Source organism: Barbus barbus (assembly GCF_936440315.1).
Source record: "Barbus barbus genome assembly, chromosome: 20".
Taxonomy (NCBI): Eukaryota; Metazoa; Chordata; class Actinopteri; order Cypriniformes; family Cyprinidae; genus Barbus; species Barbus barbus.
In genome coordinates, this window is record NC_136748.1 from 5036369 (window position 1) to 5058999 (window position 22631).

The 22631-nt window shown below is 38.4% G+C and overlaps 2 protein-coding genes across 4 annotated transcripts in view; one reads left to right on the forward strand and one right to left on the reverse strand.

Moving 5' to 3' along the window:
* The window catches only part of LOC306886560 (mitochondrial dimethyladenosine transferase 1-like), a gene marked incomplete at its 5' end in the record, with an annotated part of 33378 nt that extends 32540 nt beyond the window's left edge, over positions 1–838 (forward strand). For both annotated transcript variants that reach the window (XM_079443750.1, XM_079443751.1), the window contains one exon: positions 46–838. In XM_079443750.1, coding sequence (XP_079299876.1) covers positions 46–325 — 280 coding nt within the window. In that variant the 3' untranslated portion in view covers positions 326–838. The remainder of the gene's footprint in view (positions 1–45) is intronic.
* Positions 839–1014: 176 nt separating this feature from the next.
* LOC306886558 (rho guanine nucleotide exchange factor TIAM2-like) overlaps positions 1015–22631 on the reverse strand; it is a 95860-nt gene continuing 74243 nt past the window's right edge. For both annotated transcript variants that reach the window (XM_079443748.1, XM_079443747.1), the window contains exons 15-26: positions 11134–11319; positions 8552–8620; positions 7847–7972; positions 7006–7114; positions 5813–5992; positions 4182–4300; positions 3975–4083; positions 3616–3674; positions 3210–3306; positions 3026–3107; positions 2780–2937; positions 1015–2427 (exon numbers count right to left, since the gene is read on the reverse strand). In XM_079443748.1, coding sequence (XP_079299874.1) covers positions 1817–2427; positions 2780–2937; positions 3026–3107; positions 3210–3306; positions 3616–3674; positions 3975–4083; positions 4182–4300; positions 5813–5992; positions 7006–7114; positions 7847–7972; positions 8552–8620; positions 11134–11319 — 1905 coding nt within the window. In that variant the 3' untranslated portion in view covers positions 1015–1816. The remainder of the gene's footprint in view (positions 2428–2779; positions 2938–3025; positions 3108–3209; positions 3307–3615; positions 3675–3974; positions 4084–4181; positions 4301–5812; positions 5993–7005; positions 7115–7846; positions 7973–8551; positions 8621–11133; positions 11320–22631) is intronic.

Consider the following 22631-nt stretch of genomic DNA (forward strand, 5'->3'; position numbering starts at 1 on the left):
ACTCATTGTGTCAGCATGTGATAACTGTTTTTTTCTGTGCTGCAGGATGCTGTTCCCAGAGTCTCAGCGTCAAGAACTGACGGAAGAGTTGCTGCGCAGTGCTGATATGGATCCCACACTGCGTCCCACAGAGATCTCTATTTCTGAATTCAGGGCTTTAGCAGACGCCTACAGTAAGCTTTGTGAGGAGAACCAAGGCCTCATCGACTATGACTTCAGAGAAGAACTGAAACTCAAGCACCAGGCAAAGAAACAGTTGGGCAGCAACCGTAAAGGACTTAACCTTCACACCACAATAGAAGAAAATGTTAAAGACAACCACTAAGGCAGCAGACTCTTAATGATGACAGTTTCATCAGCTGGCATGCATTTTTTTGTCTTTTGAATGGATGCTTGCGGTATGTAGAAGACTAGCCAGCAGTAAGGTAAATGAAGAATCAGCTGAAAATTTTCAGCTATAAAAACAAAACAAACACATTGAGTGTGACATTTAAGCACTCTGCCAGGGCAAGGCGGAGAAAAGCTTTTAGAAAACACAAGGGAATTAAAATAAAGTTATGGGAGATATAGTTTGAGAGCACTGAATTATCATATAAAGCTGTTTTGTAGGTAGGAAGGAAAATTACATTAATCAGTTCCAGTTCCTAGTCACCCTCTCTGTATTGAACTGAGGAAGAGAGAGGGTTGCCCAGAAAACCTGTCATTTCATAAAGCAGCTATGGGAATGCTTTAATCAATTTATAGCTCGAGGCTGACAACCATCTGTCAGAGAAAAAAAAAACATTTGCCATTGTTACCTAAAAATAATTTGACTTTGAATAAAATTATTTTTTCTAGACTTTTTAATGTGTGCTAAGATTGCGTGACTCTAGTCTTCATAGTTCAAATCAAATGCTGAAAGTGTGATTCAGTAGTCTGTCACTTAATGCATTTTATTTCTTTGCTTTTATCCCCAAAAAAGTTGCTTTTTTTTTTTGCTGCAGAAAACAGGAAATCATTAGGACAAAAATAATTCAGCAATGTAATCAGACACCTTTTTATTACAGTTTTGGGCTGTGAAGTGTCAACAGTATATAAACTCTTAAAATTAAGTTACAGTAATCCATGAAAAAAAAAATACTATTTACACATTTAAACATTCTAAAAAAGAACAACTGCAAGCTTTATTTCAGAGTTGCATTTCCAGCATAGCACATTTAAAGTCCTGATTGATCGTTTACAACTGACCCTGTTTTTGTAACAAAGTTATGGGTAGTTTGTCCATAGAGCTCTCCTGCCAAAATCTTAACCCAACATTTTGGAACAAAAAGAAACTTGCTAATAAATAAAATATTTTATACAAAGCAAACCCATGACAAAAATAGAAGCAATGCTTAGATTTAAAGCAAGAAGCATATGTAGTGTCCAAAACACAAGGCAAAATTAAAAACCTGACAGAATTCGGTTCTTGTAGCTGGATAGCTCCTAGTATGTGGGAGAGCAAACTGGTCTTACTTTTACATCAGGATGCCATGTAAAAAGAGTGAAGGCAGGTAATTTGGTTCCCTGGTGCAAAACAGTTGCACTGTGGCCAGTTCAGTGAATTAGTGCTGTGGATCATGGAGAATTATGTAACACTTAACACCATTTTCAATGAAGGTCTGTCAAACTGTGGTTCCACAAAAGGTGCAAATGAATTGTCTGGCCTCAGTTGCTTCCCTGAATTGGCTAATAACTTTAGAAAGGCTGCGTGGGATAATGTGGCTCAACACCAAGTCAAGCATATAGACTCTGAAGCCATTCTAAGCTTTGTTCTGTGGTGGCCAGGTGACAGACACTATGAAGTGGTCACATTTTTTGCCTCGGCGTTGTTGTCATAGAAGTCGTCCTCATTGACAACAGAGGTCAGGCTCTGCACACTGAACTCCTTCTCCAGTAGTGAGTTAAGGTCCACGCTATTTGCCATGGTCTCAGTCTGGCTGTCCAAAGAGTGGCTGTGTCGACGCATGTTCAGTAGAGCCGCCTGGCTGCGTCTGAGACTACTAGTGCCTCTGCCAGGTTTGCGTTTTACCGCGCTGAAGTGAGCTCGCTTTATAGAAGACTGCCTTTCTGGAGTATCCAATTCTCCGCTCTCTGGAAGCACATGGGGAGCAGGCGCCTGGGAGGTCTCCTCGGTCAGCCGAAGCCTGCAGAACTGGGCCTCGATAGCACTGGTTCTCCACTCCTGGTCATGGGTCTCATTGTCCTCGTCACTGATGATGTTGGATTCTTTGAGGCCGGTCTGCTGCGGGCGAGACGGCTGATCCAGGTGAGTGCTGGCACTGCTGGTGGTTCCACTGCTTACACTGGCTGAATCTGAATCTGGAAGAGACAGCCTCAGAGGGTCATTGTTGGGGCTGGAACTGTCATTTGAAGGCTGCTTGGAGAGCAAAAAGGGTCGAGAAGAACCTGTGGGGCACAAATGAATGCAGTCATGAATGTTGATATCTTGTTTAAGATATTGTTGATGTACAGTATACTCTGATGAAACACTGCATTGCGACACTTGACAGACACCCTATTTCTATTCTTAACTTGTTGCACAGCTACCCAAATCTCTTTGTTCTGGCACTTTAGAGGGAATTGATTGCAGTGACCTTTTTGTATTTTAAAAGGTTCTGACATTCGAAGCCAGCTTGTGATGTAGCAGTTTTTTTTTTTTTTAACCAACAAATTTCCCTTGGAAAATGCATTAACACTTCCATGCGTCACAATGTTGGACATTTCCAATGTAGCCCAGTATAGGGGAGGTCACACTGACCTAGCTTAGCAGAAGCTGGCAGAGTTTTTCGAAGGGGAGTTAGTCGCTTTTTACAGGTTCTCTCAGGCTGTTGCTCAACTCTTTGCATGTTTCGACGCAAGTTCTCCCGCAGGATGGACCGAATCACCTTGATGATATTCACTTTGCATTCTGGGGTGCTGCAAATGAGAAAATGTGAAATGTTAAGCTCGGTATGGAATAAAATGGGACACTAAGTTTTGAAATGTCCAAGTAGGCAATTCCAACCTGCTACACAACTGGAACACCGTCTCAGGTCTGCCCTCTTTTTGTGATTTGGTGTGGATCAGCTCCCAGATGCAGTCTGTGTCTTCAGACAGCAAGAAAATGCAAAAGGTTGATTATATGTACATGTGGAAATGACAAATCTTTGATCATCTATGAGCTCAAACAAGTCAGATTTGTCTCTTACCCGCTGTATTGCCCAGTCTAACCTGTAGTGCTGACAGGGGAATGAGCCAGCGAAACTTGAACGGATCCTGCTCTCCGTGGGCTGATTTTGAAGTTGGCTGGCAAACAAAAGCATGAAATAAGACTTTTGTATTTATATCTATTTTTAAAATATTAAAACTGTAATATGTAAATGTGATGTCAAAACACCATTTATGAAAAGTAATCTGTAAAAACATTTTGTTCAAAAATGTGGGCGTTTATGTTAATGGATGAATATGTTAACACATGACTGCCCGTATTTATATTTAGGATTGTTTTCTAAACTTGTCACAATATAATGCAGGAAAAAAATGAAATGATAAAATAAAGGTGACCCCATTAAGGAGCTGCTAAGTAATTAGACCGAATGTGAAAACAAGACTTACCATCTTCTTTCTCACTTTGTTATTCTCCCTGTACAGCAGTATCACAGCTCTCTTAAAAACTAATAAGACAAATCAGAGACTCAGAAATGTTAATTTTAGAAAACGACAGAATTCTTTGTTTTTGAGGCTGCAGAACTGCTGCCAATAAATCTGAAACAAGCCCAACATACTTTCACAGATCTATAAAAAGCTCTGTGTGAGTGTTGCATGACAAAATAAACCTTAATATTTGCATTATTTATTTAATATATTACGATATAAAACATTTATTTTGGCACATGAAAAGATAAGAATAAGGTTTCATGGGAAATATGCTTTATATAAAAATATGATTTCATGGGAAAAGACCAGAGCCTCACCAAAAACATTCAACTCGGGATCCTTTTTCATACGGCCCAACGATGGGAACGGGTTGAGCCAGATCACTGAGGAATGCATGAGGAACTGTCCCATAGAAATCTCTGTGACCTGAGACAAAAAAAGGAAGAGAGAGACAGATGATGATTGAATATCCTGTTAAATCAAGGGATTACCCTGATGCCTTCAGACTGTATGTGCAGCTGTACCTCTTTCTCAGTGCCACTTTGCTCAGCTACCAGCTGGTCAAATACTGCACCATAGTCTTCATAGATCTTCTGCATTTCATTTATGTGGCTTGCGACTTTTTCCATTTCTTTAAGTGCCTCTGTAATAAGAAAAACCTGTCTTAAAATAATTCATTTTGGGCTTTGATTTTTAAAAATAGCTGTCAAATTGCAGTAAAATTACTGTGTGAACTCAAACTGGAGTTTAAAAAAAAAACAAACAAAAAAACTTAGACCTAATCCTGTAATACATCTGTTTAGCTCACGTAAAAATTTAATTTTTAATCGTTTACTTATGTATTTCAAACCTTTCTGCAGAACACAATAAATGCTATGTTGGTCACAACATGCTTTCATAATATGTACAGTGCCTTGCGAAAGTATTCATACCCCTTCATTTTTTTTCACGTTTTATGTTGCTGTTTATGTCCATTGTCCTGTTGGAAGGTAAACCTTCTGCCCAGTCTGAGGTTCTGAATGCTCTGGACTGGGTTTTCATTAAGGCCATCTCTATATTTTGGTGCACTGAGCTTTTCTTCTACTCTGATGAGTCCCTCAGTCCCTGCTGCTGAAAAATAGCCCCACAGCATGAGGTTGCTACCAGCACACTTTACTTTTGGGATGGTACTCTGCATGTGATGAACAGTGCCTGCTTTCCTTCAAACATGATGCTTGGAATTGAGGTTCATCAGACCAGATAATATTATTTTTCTCAGTCTGAAGGTCCTTTAGGTGCTTTTTTTTGCAAATTCTAAGTGTGTTTTCATGTGTCTACACTGAAGAGAGGATTGAGTCTTGCCACACTGCCATAAAGCCCATATCGATGGAGTGTTGCAGAGGTGTTTGTCCTTCTGTAGATTTCTCCTATCTGCATATACGATCATGGAGCTCAACTAGTGACCATCAGGTTCTTCATCTCCACTCTAACAAAGCCCTTCTCCATCAATTGCTCAGTTTGGCCTACATGCATACAGAGACTACATGCTTCTGTGACCATTCAATGAAGAATTTGTTTCTGAACTCTTCCCCAGATGTGTGGCTTGACACAAACCTGTTTATGAGCTCTATAGACTGTTCTTTTTACCCCAGGGCTTGGTTTTTGCTCTGATATGCATTATCAGCCGTTGGACCTTTTATTAAGACGTGTGTGCCTTTCCAAATCATACCCATTCAATTGAATTTGCCACAGGTTACCTTCACTCAAAGTCTAGTAACACCTACAAGCAATATGAATTCTCCTGAGCTAAATTCCAACTGTCCCAGATAAGGGTATGAGTACTTATGCAATTAAATCATTAAATTCTTTTATTTTTTATAAATTTGCAAAGATGTTAAACCCCCCCTTTTTGTGCTTTACCATTATAATGTATGGAGTGTAGATTGATGTGGAAAAAAGTAATTTAAAGCAGTTTAACATAAGGCAGCAACATAAAACGTGAAAAAAATGAAGGGGTATGAATACTTTCGCAAGGTACTGTAAATGGGCAGCTTAGGGATTTTCTGAAAATATCTTGTGTAAACTTTTTTTAATTCTCAATAACCCACCCACAAACAGACATCTAGACAGTGAGAGAAAGCAAGCCCTGCTGTGTGCGTCTCTACGTGTGACGTACCTGTTAGGTGGTAGTGTTCCTCACTGTCCGTGTCTGTGAGAGACACCAGCTCGCGGAGCAGCAGGGGGTATTTCAGTACTCTTTGCACCGGTTTGATTAGGTAGGACTCTAGTGTGGATGAGTGCTGCTTGGTTGGATTCCTTGCATCGAGGAACTCCTTAAACGATCGATCTGTTTTAGCTGAAGACAGAAGGGAAATCATAAATGCCAGCACCACCCACCAAGCTAGAAATAACATGTTCTTAATGGCCGCCCGCCACAGGTAAATGGCTTTAGGCAATGCACACAGGGCACAAAATCCATCCACAAGGAGGCAGCACAGGCTCTCTGACACCTTGTTGGAACCACTGCGGTATAAATGCAACACTGCAGACAATGAACAACACCAAGGTGAGTATCAAGGATCTAGATCGTACCTCCACTGAAATGAGTGTTTTGGCAGGAGTTAGTGAGGGGAGTTAACAAGCACCACCTCTACAGCACCCAGAATGATAAATGTATCACTCGCATTGTCGTTCAAATCAAGAGGAGCTATTAGAGCAGTAATTGAGGCACTCCTCGCCCCAGATGAATTGACACTTCAGGGAGCAATTGGCAGGCAATTAACAAGTTGACACAAAAAGTCATTTTCCCTTTGCAAAAGGAAACCTTGGCACAACAGAACCAGTGTGTGAAAATATATAATTACAAGCACCGCTGACAGACTGCTACGCACACTGCTGTTGTTGCATCTGCAAGTGCCACGTTTCATGTCCTTACCCCGCAGTGGTTAAAAGGAGCGTGTTGTTTCTTATAGCCTTTAAAGTGCAATTTCTGGTGGTGCTCTGAGGATTGCTCTCCTCTTGTAATGGGATGAATTAAAAAGGAGGCCGGGGTACAGTTCACCACTTTAAATGTGGGCAGGGCAGCCTCTCATTAATTTCTAACTGGGCTGTTTGACCCAGAAGGAAAGCCAGGCTAATGTTTCACACATAAATTATATTCAACATTTTTAGTCGCTAATCACTAATACTCGGTAGGAAATGAAAAGATAAACCAACAACGGCTGCTGGTGTTGTGACACTGCCAGCCTAAAACATTTTAGAAGCACCCATACAGAATGAGAGACATTAAATTGGTTCAATTATTCCACATGTAATAATCTATTATTTTATTGCTCGAAGATGATGTGATTGAGGTGTGCTGTGCTGTACCTCGTTCCAGAACCTTCTGCACTTTAATGTGGTTGGCGCAAAAGCCACTGTAAAGTTTGAAGTGCTCTGCGTAATACAAAAACGAACCACCCAATGAGAAGAGCAGCTTCTGGATAAGAAAAAAAGACAGCAATGATTCATCATGAGTAAAGAAACAAGCTTAACACAAAAGAGTTTCATTTGAGTCTGAAGTGTTTCATTTGAGCTTGATTCCCTTCAAGGAACCGTTCACACAGCAATGAAAATTTTAATCAGCTACAAACTCTTTGTGATTCCAAACCTGTTTGATTTTCTTCCATTGAGCACATAAGGAGATATTTTACAGCTCGAGCTGCTCTTTACCATAACGAAACCAAACAAAACTGACAAAATCAGTCAGTCCATATGACTCATGCGCTATACCCCATTTTTCAGCTGTTGTTACATGAAAATCTTGCCCTCCACCTTACTGCACAAATCTCATTTACATTTGCCCATATTCAAACTGCTTCAACTTAAAATTCTTTCATTTTAAGTAGTTTATTTTAGCTTTTTTAATTAAAGATTTTTTTTTTTTTTTTGTAGTTTTAGTTAAACCCTGTTCTGTTCCTCATAAAAAATAGACTTAAAATCGTTTGGTCATATGGAGCACATTATTATTAAAATTCATAACCTATCCTTTTGTATTCCATGGAGGAAAAAAACATGTAAATGTAAAATGATAAAATAATTTTCATTTTTGGGGTGATCTATTCCTTTAACTTAGAAAAAAAGCATAGTTATTCTACTAAAATGCTGTGTACGTCTCATATATTACAGATGAGAGTATTAATGAAGAAATGAATGCATTTGGCATGCCCACCTTGAATTGCACAGGGGTCTCAAGCATATTAAAGTTGGGGAACAAACTAATCTTCTCCTCCAGCGTCTGCAGGAAAACTTTCTGGAACTCCAGCATCTCTGGAAGGCTGCCAAATAGACTTTCCATCTGGGCAAAGAAAATATGCAACCATTATACAAAAAACAATATGTATGAAAAACAAACCAACAAAAAAAAAGCATGCAAGCTACAACTTTATTATGGGATTGAAAATTACTTTACAGGATACAATTTAGTACTTCACAGAAAATGGATTTAAATCTGCAGATTTCATTTTTGTTGTGCTAGCTCATATCACAGGCCCCTTGCTAAAGTTTTATTTGCCACTCAAATTGTCACTAGTAACTTATAAAATGCCTTTAACGCTGCTTCTTGTTTAGTCCTTGTCTAATTTGTGCAAGGGCATGCTCTAGTGTCCACTAATGGGGCATTAATGGCCCACTCCTCAGCACATATTGACTGATCTTTCCTCAGGGATATCCTGAGTCATGTCAGGGTCATATCCAGTTTACCAGGCGGCAGTCTTAAAGCTGGCAAGTGGAATGTGCAAGTCTTTAGCATCAGTCACATTAGTGGGGACATGCAAGCTTGTGGCAAATGACCCAAGATGTATCACTGCAATGACTTTGCAATCTGTGACAACTCAATCCAACACCGATCCCCTGCTCCAGTATGGGTTTGCTTTACCTTGTCTTGAGTGAGAAAGGTCTCCTTTTGCAGGGGCTTCAGGTAAATTTCAAACAGGCAGTTAAGGTCCTGTATAGAAGAAACAGAGCGCAATCATGAGCTCTCATAGAATTAGCATCTCCAGAATTGTTTTACTACATAAAACCTCTTTTTGCAAGGTCTGAAAAACAAAACATGCAAAATAATAAAAAATGTAATACACTAAACTGAAATATTAGGAACAAGACTAAAGCTGTCCTTACACTGAGTTTGTACCTGTACTAAATTATTGATATATTTCTACAAGACAAAATAGTACAAAATACAGTTTCATTCATAGCTTAAACAGGGCAGTACTACATTAAAAAAAATGTAGGATATATATATATATATATATATATATAAACAAACATCTTGTTGACTTTAAAAGGTGGTGTAAACTAGCACTCAGTTGTATATACAGTAACACAAGTGTACTTTTTATTTATTTATTTTAATTTTTGCAGTGCAAAGGCTGTGTTAATGTATTTACATAGGAATCTCAATTCCATGACACGGTAGCTCTGTTCCAAAACCCTGTAAGTTACCCTGCCCCCTTAACACACCTTAGACCCCATAAGCACAACTGATTTTAATAATGCTTCCCACTGGTATGTAGATAAGCTAACAACATGACAGTATATCAGGCATTTCATATTAAACCATATATCCAAACTGAATTTCTATTTATAAATCAACAGCACTTCCTACAGTTCATTCTCCAACATATTTTTTACTGAGCTCAACACAATGTATGTTTATGTCTTCTTCATGAAAGATGCATGCAATGCTGCCTAAGAAGATTTGGTGCAGTCTTTGTGTTAGGAACATGTTTTTGATGCCTTAATGCTGTCCACAGATGCAGCTCACTAGTTTTTGAAAAAGAGAGTTAGTGCATCACACCCAAACACTGATTTATTCTTTAGCACAGTGACTGACATTCTTTAGACATCATTTTAATCCAGCAGTGTAAAGATGCCTTAGCTTGCAAAATCAGTTCTCGCCAGAACTGGACCAATTATGAATCTACAGTACTTAGGAAAAATGAAACCAGGTCACTTGGTAAAATTTATATGTAAAAGGTGGATTTGCACCCCTACTCTCTCCAAGTATTAAGCTGCGTTATTGCAAATTGTTTCCAAAACCCAAACCCAACCTAAGACACAGTGTTAGTAAAGCACAGAATTTTTATTTAAATTTTTTAACCAAAACACTGAAAACTAAAATAAGTTTTCATTTAGCCAAAAACTGACACTGAAAACAAAGTTTATTTAATAATAAATTCACATCAATTTAATAATCAACACTAAAATAAAATTTTGCATATAAACTTTTAAATAGCAGTTTTTATGTAAACATTTTAATGATATAATTACTAACAAAATATGATCATTGCATGGCTTTCCTCAGTTAAATGTAATGTTATGTGACATTGTTTACAGGCTGTTTTATTTAAGTCTTTCCATGTTACAAACACTGATTGAGTGATTACATTAGACATGATACATTTCAGTAAATTGTATTGTTTGCTTCTGATGTTCATTCATGTTTATATTACGCTTTAACTAGCAATAAAGAGGAATATATGATCAGATCACGTGATGTTTGAACACACATGAACAGCATAGACTAAAAGATCCCTGTTCATCAAAATGAAAATCAATTAAAGCTGAGAAATCTAAATTGTCGGTCCAGCTACTGTGGTGCCCACACAGCTGGCATGCTTACCTGCTGTAGCTTAACCTTGTGGGCACAAAGTAAGCACTAAATGCACCATCAGAGAAGGTCTGAAATGTCACTTTAACTGTTTTGGTTTCACTGATTTTGCATCACCAAAACAGTTTCAGCCAAAACTGAAAATTAATTCAAAGCCGCTCCCCGACAGCTCTCAAACCTGCACTGTGCGCTGTGGCCATGTTATGGCATCATTAGGCTGTTGGTGCATAAACCTGAATATTCTCATTTGGCTGATTTATAGTAGTCTGCCAGTGCCGATGCAGCATATCACAGACAAATGGCTCCGGCACAGGACTCTGGGATAGCACTATTCCCCCCCTCCCACAAATCACAGAGTGCTGGAATAATCAGACACCTCCCTGACACCTATTAACCACGAGGAGCACATTACCATTACAGCAGAGTTTTAATGTCATCTAAAGGTTCACCATGAACATCAGCAGGGTAAAACTGGCACCACATAAGAGATCGTATGCAAGCCTCAGGATTATTCAGAAAACAGATGAGAGGGGAGGCGTTTCTATTCAGCAGCTAGAGGAGTTAATTAATAGGCGGTCCTTCGGGACTCAGTGAAGACTTCCAACTATCCATCAAACATGTTCTGCGAAAACAGCCATTTTCACCTCATAGGTGTTTCGTTAAACTGAGGTTTAATTGAACTAGAGCTGAACTGATGTGACTTCCATATAAGCACAGAGCCGAATAAAAAGGTGAAGCAGTGCAGTTTTAATGAAGTCAGAGTATCGTACAGATGACTGCATGGATCTACTCATGCCATTTATTTCTGTTAAACTATGCTAATAGGGGATTACAGAGTCAGGTCTCACCTTTACATAGGATTTCTCCGTGTCCACTAATTCCTGAATGACCTTGCATAGTCTCTCTGTGGCAGACATATGACGTGGACAGGGCCTCAGCGTGGGAGCCTCTGGCCCCATTTGCTCCTGGCCCTCCATCAGACCTCCAGAGCCTTCCTGGAAGGAGTGGTACAGCGAACACACTGTATCCACACTCTGCAGGAGACACGTTTAAAATAATTGCATTAAATACCAATGTCAAGTAATCAATCAAATGTTTAGGAAAACAATAGAGAACGTACATAAAAAATAAAATAAAAATGGGAGGCTATAGGATTTACTATTTTTCTTTCTATTGCTAGTAAATTTCACAAATAATTACAAAGGAACAGCAAGTAACACGCTGAATTAATCAAGACATTAGAAAGACCAAAACAGGACAAAACATGACATAAAACAGATTATATAAAGTACACATTTTGCACTAAAGGTCTGTTCACACCAGTTTTTCTGTCAGTCGCATGCTATTTTATAGTGCAAAGTAAAAATCATATAAATAAAATATGAATAAATATACATCAACATAATAAAATTAAAACATTTCCATTTTGTTCCATTTATTTTCCATATCAATTACAGTGAGTTTTCATATGTCCCTGTTTATTTTTTTAATAAAAAAAAATACACATTTTTTTATATAGCTTTTCTTTTTAATAGTATCAGTAAACTTGCATGTCAGTAAACAATTAAAAAAAAAAAAAAAAAATTATATATATATATATACATATACAGAGAGAGAGAGAGAGAGAGAGAGAGAGAGTGCATCTACACTAAAAATAAAAAGTCCTTTATTCCTTTAGTTAGTGCATTTTAGGAAAACACGTATTTGAAAGCTTTTTCTAGCTGCTGTGGAGAAACAGCTAGGAACGTGATAATCACAGATTCATTGTGACAGAAATGGTCCATAAAAGATATATGCGAGTATTACATAATTTATGCTGGATCTACACACTACAGACATAGCTCCATCACATCTTCTTAAACATTGTGATCGGTTTCAAAATGATAAGACACTGACGACTTGAAGGGTTGCAAGGGTCAGCATTTACAGTTGCAAGGTTCCCAGCCAAATTCTTATTAAGGTGGTACATCAATACAAACAGCGATACTGCTTACAGTGAAAGTCTCAAAATAAAGGCTGCAGCATCTCAGTTTCAGCTCTAAGAGAGCTGTGAACAAGTGAAACAGCTGACAGGGACAGATCTGTGACCACAGGGGACAAAAACAACACCAAAGCCCTTTTCTGGCTTTAAACCAGCCAGTCAGACTCCATACTGAACAGAGCACATGCACCCTGCTGCTGCGAAAATATATAAACTCAGCACTTCGACCTTTTCCTTACATGTATGTTAACTTGCGTCCTATTGACCAAAGACCTTAAAACCACCAATCAATATACAGCGACAGAGAAAACATTACAATGCAAAGAGTGTTTGTGTGAAATGAGTCTGTGACTGAGCCAGAAGAGCGGCAAGAGAAAATGGGATCTCACAAGGAAACAAGCAGATTGCTTCTGCAGTTCGGTTTACTAATTACAGCACGGACTCTAGAGACCATGTGCTTCAGTAGCTTCAAAGTCAGTTTAGTGTGCCGGGAGAGAGAGAGAGAGCATGAGGAATAGGTAAGCTCAGCCGCAATCTTCTGACAGAAATCTTAGCTATAGTAGGACCACCCAAAGCAAACACTGGGGCTCCCAGGACATCATCGCACACATTAGTTAAACAGAGATTAAGGAGCCTCAAAAACACTGCAGTGAAAAACAAACATTATGCTTCAGCATGTAGGTTGCATTAAATATGCAGTGTGGACACATGCACTGACATTAAGTGTAATTAGCATGAACTGTATGCGCACAAGCATAGGCGGCTACTTTCAAAAGCTCCTGTACATGTGTGGCAGGGCTCTGTGAACAATGTCAAACGTGTTTTTGCAGCATTGAGGCCAATCACAGACATGTTTGTTGTGCGTGTGAACACAATGGCCAATCAGACGCATGGAGCGAGGACTGTCTTAGTATACTTTGGGCTTAAGCGACTTTTCAGACAACTAGTGACAAATTTAGCAACTTTTTTAACCATAGCTACATTCCACGAGTCACGGTTTTGCTTTCCAGGTACAGTCACACCGCTCTACGTCTGCTCTGCTCAGTGAGTGACAGAGAGGAGTGGCACGTTTATATAGAATAAATAGAAAAACGTGCTGCTGCTTGATCATTTTACATGTAAATACAGCCGAAATCACAGTACAGCCATTGTCTTTAACTTGTGTGTATGGTGATTTAGTCAAATGATGATGCTGCTGTAAATCAGGATATTTTAGAAGTATGGAGCAGCTGCTTCTAAACAGTTTAAAAGTGACAGCTGGTTAACACGCTAATATGTAAATGAGAACAGGTCATTGGGAATTCGACTGTATTAAATACAGTATGTGAGCACAGACAGTAGGAGAGAAGCAAACGGATGAAAAGGACGGACTCTAGGCAGACTGCAAATATGACGCAATGATGCCATGAATATGCTAATTAGCGTATGATGCCATCTAGCGACATTTAGTGGCTTTTCGGAGCAGGCTTTAGCTACTTTCCATTGAAGATAGTTGACAACATTGGTGTGAGTTCTGCTTGCTTGCAATTAATTTTGCTGCCTATAACCATCAAGTATAAACACAATGTAAATAATAGACTCATTCTGCAGTATAGACAGTTTTTTTTGATTACAGTATTTATGCGTGCGTTGCAGGTGAACTGATGTGATATCAGCTTCACTGATTCTAAAGGGAGCACTCTTTGCTTGGTTTCTGCATATACCATTCATAATTTGAATATAAGTTTTATTCTTTCTGCTGCTACAGTAAGTACACACTGCAATGTTTCGGGAGTGACAAATGTATTAATATGCAGGACTGAATCTGAATAGTGCATTAAAATCTTGCAGTTTAAATCCAACAGATCAAATAAGATTTTATTTCAAAGAAAACTATAAGGTTTGAAAATACATTGGTGAAGTGCTAATGTATGAAGGCATGTAAATTCTGTGGCTAAAGATTGGCCATAAATGATCAAATAAAGCAATTTGCTCCAAAATGGTATCTGCTGCGTTAAGCTGTGCTAGTGGCTCAACTAAGCTTTACCACTAAACACAAGACAAAATACTGAACTATTTCACTACATTCAAATATATTGAAGACTAATTATTTTCCTGTCTTTGGAATGAGATCAAGAATCCGTACATTTGAAATGTAAATGTAGGAATGTAAAAGCTGCATCACTGAACCAAAGTGTTATTTGTGTCATCATTCGATCTCCCTAATGTATGAGTTTCTTCTGTGGAACACAAAAGATAATATTTTGAAAGTCAGTGGGGTCTAATGAATCCAAATGAACACTGAAGCCCACTGACTTCCGTTATAAGGATGGAAAAAGTCATTAAGACACTGATATACTAAGACATAAGTAGTATCATTAAGTATCATTTTAAAAATATATATATATTTGTTTTCCAAACCGGTTTGGAACAACACAAAGGCCTATAAATTGTGACAGAATAAAGGAAAAAGTTACATGACATGACAACACTCTAAAGTGTTATAGTCTCAAACATCCTAGATTTCAGGATATAATAAAAAAAAACTCCAAACCACATAGATAAGATGCAGAGGGAGGCAGGAGACAACATGTGGACACATTAATCGAGCACCTTGTGCTAGAGTCGGTGGGAAACCCAGCCTGGCACAGACAGATAACAGTAATTGTGGCTAGTGCATGTGTCATTTGTTTTGCTGCAGTCACCACGAGGTTAAGAGGAGCGCTGCAGGTTGTGAAGACTCCCTACATATTCCTGTTAACCTCTCGAAAGCACCTGAAAATGATGGCTTTTCTCACTACACACATATTTACACTGAGTGTGAAATGGCTGTATAAATTCATGCCAAGTCACTGTGAGAATCGAAACAGTAAACAGGCCAATACAGTATGACAGAATGGTACTGCATAAAATGTTTCTGTTTGCATGCTGGGTGACCCAAATTCTAATTAACAATGATAAAGGAACCATGTGGAGGTGAAAAAGACAGTAACACAAGAAATAAGAGTTGAAAGCTTCAGTTCTCTATTCCTTACTCTCAAGTCCCTAGATGACAGTTCCTTCAATGCTGTGATACCAGCTGTCAAAAAGCTTCAGTCTCACAATCTATCCTCCTTGACAGAAAATGTTCACAGCTCACTGTTTGCAGAAGAGAGAAACTGCTTGGCAGCGCAAGTTTGAGATCCGAATGACGCATTGGACCCACTTAGACCTTATTATCATCTGTTTTAGGTTATCTGAATGTGATCGACAACACTAAATAGTTGTAAGTGGGGTCCACTGCATCTTTAAAATGCATGCATGCAAAAAAAGAAAAGAAAAAAAAAGATAAATGCACTCTGTTAGGCCCTTTATGCAACATAGTGAGTAAGCAGGTTTCTCCCCCATCTTTCCCATCTCTCTATAAAATCCTGTCTTCTCAACACACATGCACGCTCTAAAAAATCTGCAAGAATGCCACTTCTGTTTAAATGACATGTAAGCTACATTCTCCAGTGGAAACATATAGCTGTTTTAAACTGCTTTCTCTTAATCCCTTCAAAAGCATAAGAAATATGGAGTACTACGTGTTTACATGAAGTTTCAGAATGCTGCTTTCTGCAACAACCCTGGAATAAGCCGTTTTCTGAAGTGCATGCAAACGGGGTCACAGTCCAACAGCGGATAAAGTTTCAAAGGAATGCAGCGCCTCACTGACATCCCATGGTTTCACTGTATTCTTATTACACTAAAGCATGCCATGAATGCGAAGGGCATAACTACAAAATACAGGCAAAAAATCATGTGAGAGGAGGGAGGTGCCTATGCTGAACTATGATTGACTCATTATTCTGTCAATGCCCGCTTATGATGTTTGTAAATGACCCTCATATCTGCCTGAACAGGTCAGAATGGTGGAAATAGATGAACTATTTATAAAGCATTAACCCTCTCAGATATACCATTTTCAGACATGTCTAAATTTAAAAAGTCTTTAGAGAGCATTCAACTTGGTCAAAGGTGATCTACTGAAAATTGAGTGTTTAATCTTATTGTTATACATTACTGACACTCTATCCTCCAGTTTGATATTGTTAAGTGCTTTGACACAATCTGCATTGATAAAAGCGTTATATAAATAAAGGTGACTTGACTTGACTACAGCATATTTTTAGATTTAAAATAAAATGAACAAAAATCAATTATTGAGCAAATTATTGAGCTAAAATATTAAACCTTTAACCTTTCCCATGATTCACAGCACATAATACGGATTCATAACTTATGCTGTCAGGTCATTTCTGTTCAGGACCACTATCGTCAAAGATGATTGACAATTAGCATACAGTTTGGATTGGCGGTATGATTCTGTTCTGGGCAAGAACTCCCTGTGCATTCATGCAGCCTAGCATGGATGAGAGCAGGGAGAGCAGAGATAACCCCCCAGGGTAAACAGAACAGAACGAACGGAAGTATTGCAGATATCGTTAAAGTTCGGTAATTTTATGTACACATTTTTGAATTGGTCTGATTCAAAGGAGAATCAGAAGCTGGATCCTGACTGACAGAGGAGGAGTTGGGGATGGAGGAGGGTAATTAGCTATTGAGCAATGCGAAAACTGATGATAATACTGAGGGACCTTATATATGGATGCTTAGATAGGTGTCGTATTCCTATAGGTAGATGGGGATCAGCTGAGAGTCAGCTGATGCAAGCTTGACTAATGTGATCTGCCAGAACTAACGCTACGCTTGATATTTCTTAGGAAATAGAAATGTCATCTTTATGCGGTTATGTCATGTCTGCAAACAAAAAGAATACGGTTTGACTATTAGAGCGTGTGCAGTGTGGTGGGAAGTGTGTTAATAGTCCTGACAGCTTGCAGCCATAACTAATAAGCAACATCATTAACAATGGATCACTCAAAAATGCAACCATCTGAGGAAATGCCTATTGTTAAAATAAAGAAAACTTGTTCAGAGAAGGGTAAAGGAAAAGTGACAGAGCCCACAATAAAACACATGTTAACATCAGGATGGCTTTTCAGAGATGACAACAACTCTGAATCTTGTTAATTTAAAAGAGATCCAGAGTTGGCTTTTTTGCTTGACAGGTATTTACAAGATACTCTTGAGTAACACCTCAACACTACACGGCCACGACTTTGATATTGCACCTTTAAATTAATATATGACCAAGAGAAACGAATAACTACACAAAATGTGCTTTTTACAATACTAATTAATATTTTTGGTATTATTTTTAAGAGTCATGTTTTAAAATGCATAAATAATGCAAATATTTCAAATAAGTAAATAAACACTGTGATAATATAGAAATTGAAAAGCATTACAGAGTTGGTTGCTTATTTGTGTTAAGGTGTTTCATCTAGCCTGTAACTGCAAATGTAAAGTATTCGTGTCAATCACTAATAAGCAATTAAATAGGCTCCATCTCTAATGGATCAGACTCTATTCAGACACTTTTTTTTCATTTATTAACATCTAAAACATGATGAATCGTAATAATACACAATTTACTTGCTAAATAAACAATTCATACAACTAACCCTTAATAAAATAACCCTGTTAATAATTAATCAGGATCAGTATCTTTTCTTGTTGATCCTCTCAAATGTCAGTATCAGATCGATCTGCTCCAAATTGAAATGCAATCAAGTGGTCACTAGAGACACCCATGAGATGCTTTGTCTCCATCCTCTTGTTCTGATTCAAAAATACACTCACTGTGAAAAGCAGCCTATAAAGTATCCTCCAGGCAGCTATGGAATGGAACTTGGTCCTTCTGGCCAGAGAACAGCCCTTCCTTCTAATCTTGCCCACCCTGAAAGTTGGCATGTTTGTTGAGTTAGTCTTCAGCTCTGGTTTTGTCACACTCTTGCTCCACATTAACTCATGACATGTCTCCCTCTTCCAACTGCAAGTCAACAATCAAGTATTTCCAAAATCCTTGGTGTTAGGCCCTTTACAGTATCTTTTTAAAGCTTCTCTGACAGGATCTAAAAATCGATCACTAGCAGGTTTTGTGGACATAGACGCTACACTGAAACTGCTGCTGCCCACTGAAATCTGCATATCAATTGCTGGCTCGCATGACCCCGCTGCAGTTTCCAGAGAGCATAATGAAGTGCTCAGACAGTTTGCAAACACTACCAGTAGCCTAGCCTTTCAATAACATCAACACAATGGAAACGTTTCTGGATGGCCTGTGAACACTAAGGCTAACATTACCACACATAATTGCTTGAAAATATCAACCAGAACTACGCCGTCACAGAGGAGAGGGAAAAAGACAATGATTTTATTTGATTTAAAAATAGATCTGCTTTTCAAACGGTCTCAAAATAGTCTGAAATTTTCCATAAACATCAAGCCTGAACTCTCCTCAGTGTTTTGCTCTGGGCTACCACACAGCTCTCAGGCAAAGATCCTATTCTTAGATTACATCTGATGTCTGGTTCTGCGCAGTAGTCAGAATAAACCAGTGCACTGTCCATGGTTAGTGATCAGAGATGCCTCTCAGAGTGTTGTTTATGTCAAATTCAGGTCTTGTAACACTAAACCTCGTTAGGATCTGAACAACACATTAAACATGCACCGAACAAACACTTGCCAGTCAGACCTTTAGATCTTAAGGTTTGTTTTTGCAAGCAATTTATTTACACATATGTTTATATCAATCCTTATAGGTATGCACATCCTTGTAAACCAGATTCCTTTATAAACTATAAAAAAAATTTCTCAAGATTATTGGAGTGTTATACAAGAAAATACTATTTCAGAAATTGATGTTCAATTCATTGTTACTAGCCATTTCTTTGTAATGTTTACTAGAAAAGTAAGTGAAAATTATTCAAAAAGTAAATCAAGTAAAATAATTTTTCAGTAAATGCCAAAAATATCTCATCTCTTAAGTCATTTGTTTAGACATTACTAGTCATACAGTGTGTTTGTACAAAATTATATCATTTAGTGGGTACAGGTCTTTATCTTGTAACATATCTGATGCTTGTTAGGCAAGGCAAAGCTAGGCCTGACAAGTCAAGTTTATTTGTAATGCCCATAATTTAGTTTCGCTTTCCCCGGCAACACAAAAAAGATTAATGTCTTGCTCATGTGGAAGATAAAATATACAACATAATCAAAATGTTAATGCTACAAGTTCAATATTCACAAGATTCATTTTTTGTCTGTGAAGTAGTTCATGTTACAACTGACTTTTTAGATGTTGTCAAAAATGTATGTTTCAGCGTAAACGCAAATGTAAGTAAAGAACCACACTTTGCGTAAATATATACAGGCGTAGATTACATTGGTCAATGCAATTATCTTTGGGGGAAGTATGAATAATCGTGGCTTGGGACCAACGGTTTGTGTAATTTCTAATGCTTTGCGTGTTCAAGGACTTTGTATTGTTTAAGAGGTATAATTTGCCCAATTATTTTTTATATTTATAAACACACAGCTCTCATTGACTGTTAATGTACCCCGCTTAAAAGATCCTTAATGGCTAGTTCTGCACTAAAGCATGTTTACAGCTGCAAAACATACTATTAGACTCATTAAACCAACATCACCCTAAGCGACGTGCACAAAAAAAGAGTCCATGTAACAAAAGGAAATCCCATGAATACAATCACTGAGTTCTAGCACTTTATTAGCTGAATGAAACCATAACAAAGAACAAACAGTGGTGACTTCTCTAAGGTCACCGGAGAGGGACTGTGGGAGGCTGAAGGATTATGGGTCTTGTACGTGTGCCAAGAGAAAGATTATCCTCATTTGGCATATTCTGTGGGCAAGGTGTTAAAACTAATGCTAACGCCCCTCTTCAAAAAGTCACCACCAACAAACAGTGAGTAACTCTTACGGCACTTCAATTCTGACATACTCATTTTATTGTGTTAATTCCTGGAAACCCAGACTAACAAGATCTTGCTCATACAACATAATAAAATAAAAACGTATGGGAAGCCAAGAGGATGTAATGTCCCTGGAGAAAGCACTGGCCATTGCTCAGAGGAAAATGTCCTGTCACGCTGTAGTAGAGGCTCTGACAGGGTGTGATTCATCCCTGAGGTTACAGCAATTGTGCCATGTAGCCATCTTCTTTTTAAAGCCCGATAAATAAAGACACACACACATAAATCAACGTGGATAGCCAAGCAATCCAAACGGCACTTGCAGTTATATGCTCTAGTGCACATTTTAATCTATTATTCTTCTTCATCATCCACTGAGTTTTTCAAGCAAGTTTTAATATTGAAATCCAATCTGTCAAAATAATGTGCCCGATTACAGCGAAAACAAGAAAGTGATGCTAACTCAATGTTAATTCCTCAGATATCAACACCAATGCAATTAACAAGCTGAAATTATTTGTTAAAAACTGATTAGGAGTCAATCCCCCCTCATATAAATATAACAGCTTTTGGTACCATGAAAACCGATCCTTCTGCAACATTCTGGCAGGCCATGCAGGCAGCAATTTCCTCCAGCAGTCGGGCCAGCTTGTTCTGGAGCAACCGATGTAGAGTGAGAAGAGTTGAGTTGAGGAAGATATCCTTGCCTTCCTTGACACAGTCTGGCCAGAACCAGCACATGGCAAGGAAGGAACAGAGAACCTCGACTGGTGAGTGCTCACAGAGGCAGAGCTCAATGAGCGAGGCGAGGTAGATGCATGGCCTGGCATCCCGTTTGGTCTGCTCTGCCATTGGAGCTGACCCCGTCCCATGGGCAGTGCTCGTAGTGTTAGTTCTTCCTGTTGTACGGATCCCTTCCCAATCTCTGGCTGTGTACAGGACTGTTATATAAACCCAGATTATTAGTCAGCTCACAGCCATATGCTGACTGACTGGCTTAGTCATTCCCATCCCCCTAGTTCAATGGTGAACACTGAGGGTCTGGTAATTGGAAATTATGGGGTAGCTACTGGCTTTTGAGAACACTTTGCTTGGCTGTGTGTATAAGTTTTTTGCAGCCAAAGATATATTTTTGGAATGATCAAGACTTTCCAACTTCAAGCATATCTTGTCAAATTCTTCTGCTAATGAAGTAAACTTAAAAGATGAGCTAGTTCACAGCTTGATATCAAAGAGCCTTCCCTGATACTACAGCCCCTTTGCCTATAAATAAGGTTAATTTTCTGATCCATCTCTTTACGGCAGATGAAGACAAAGTGCCAGAATTTAGGAAACAAGAGCAATTGAGAGAATTGGAAAAAAAACCCCCACCTTTGTTTGAAGTGGATTGTTTCTGCCCTGGATGCCAGTAAAGAGTCCATACGGAGTTTTAGACTAAAATACACTTTATAGTAACAACTACGATGTTTTACACAGTACACCCACAGAGGCTTCAAAGGTTTAGCCTACATGTCAGGGACTATATCTTTGTGCTGAAGGATAGCACTAAATGTTTTAATGAAACTAGACTATATCTACAAAGTAATCTTCATAGATTTTACAGTGGAGGAATTTTAGAGGGTTGTCTTTGGTGGTTATGAAATGGACTGTCATTTTCCAGAAGGATAACACTCGAAACTCAATAGATCAAAAAGTTGCAAAGTTTGGAAAGTGGTAGTAAACATCCGGTCACACTTTATTTTAAGGTCCAATTCTCGCTATCAACAAACCTTTAACTAGGACTTTTGCCTGATAAAAACACCTAATTTTGCTGCTTATTAATAGTTAGCAAGGTAGTTGTTAGTTTTAGGTATTGGTTAGGATTAGGGATGTAGAATATGGTCATGCAGAATATGTGCTTTATAAGTATGAATAAACAGCCAATATGTTAATAATAGGCTTGCTAATAAGCAACTAGTTAATATTGAGAATTGGTCCCTATACTAAAGTGTTACCAAACACCCAAATAATAACAATGGAAACACAGCCACATGCTGCCTGCAACGGCACATTATATACCACACTACAGTTTATGCCAGACATACTGACACATTATTTCAATCATATAAACTACACTCTCTTCAACCCTAACAGAGGTACTAATCTAGGGTCATGTGACAGCAGCCATATCATAATCAAATCAATTTACATAATTTTAATACAAGCAATTACAAAGTGAGGAAAGAAATGTGTTTCCTATGGACTCTGATAACAGTTTCACACAGCTCTCTTCACAGCTCTCAGCAATTCATAAATTAAATTGCAAACGGACCCAGATACAGGAGTATTATGAACTGCTATGTGCATAGGGACTCACAGTTGTTCATCTGCAAACAATAAAAAGGATCCCTCCCCCTGTCTAATCCACCTCCTCAGCAGATCAATTACAGAATGATAACTGGAGCTTCTCACAGCCACAAGCAAAAAAGCTTTGCAAAAGAGGAGACTTCATTAACACAAACTCAGTAAGACAGCCTACAATGTG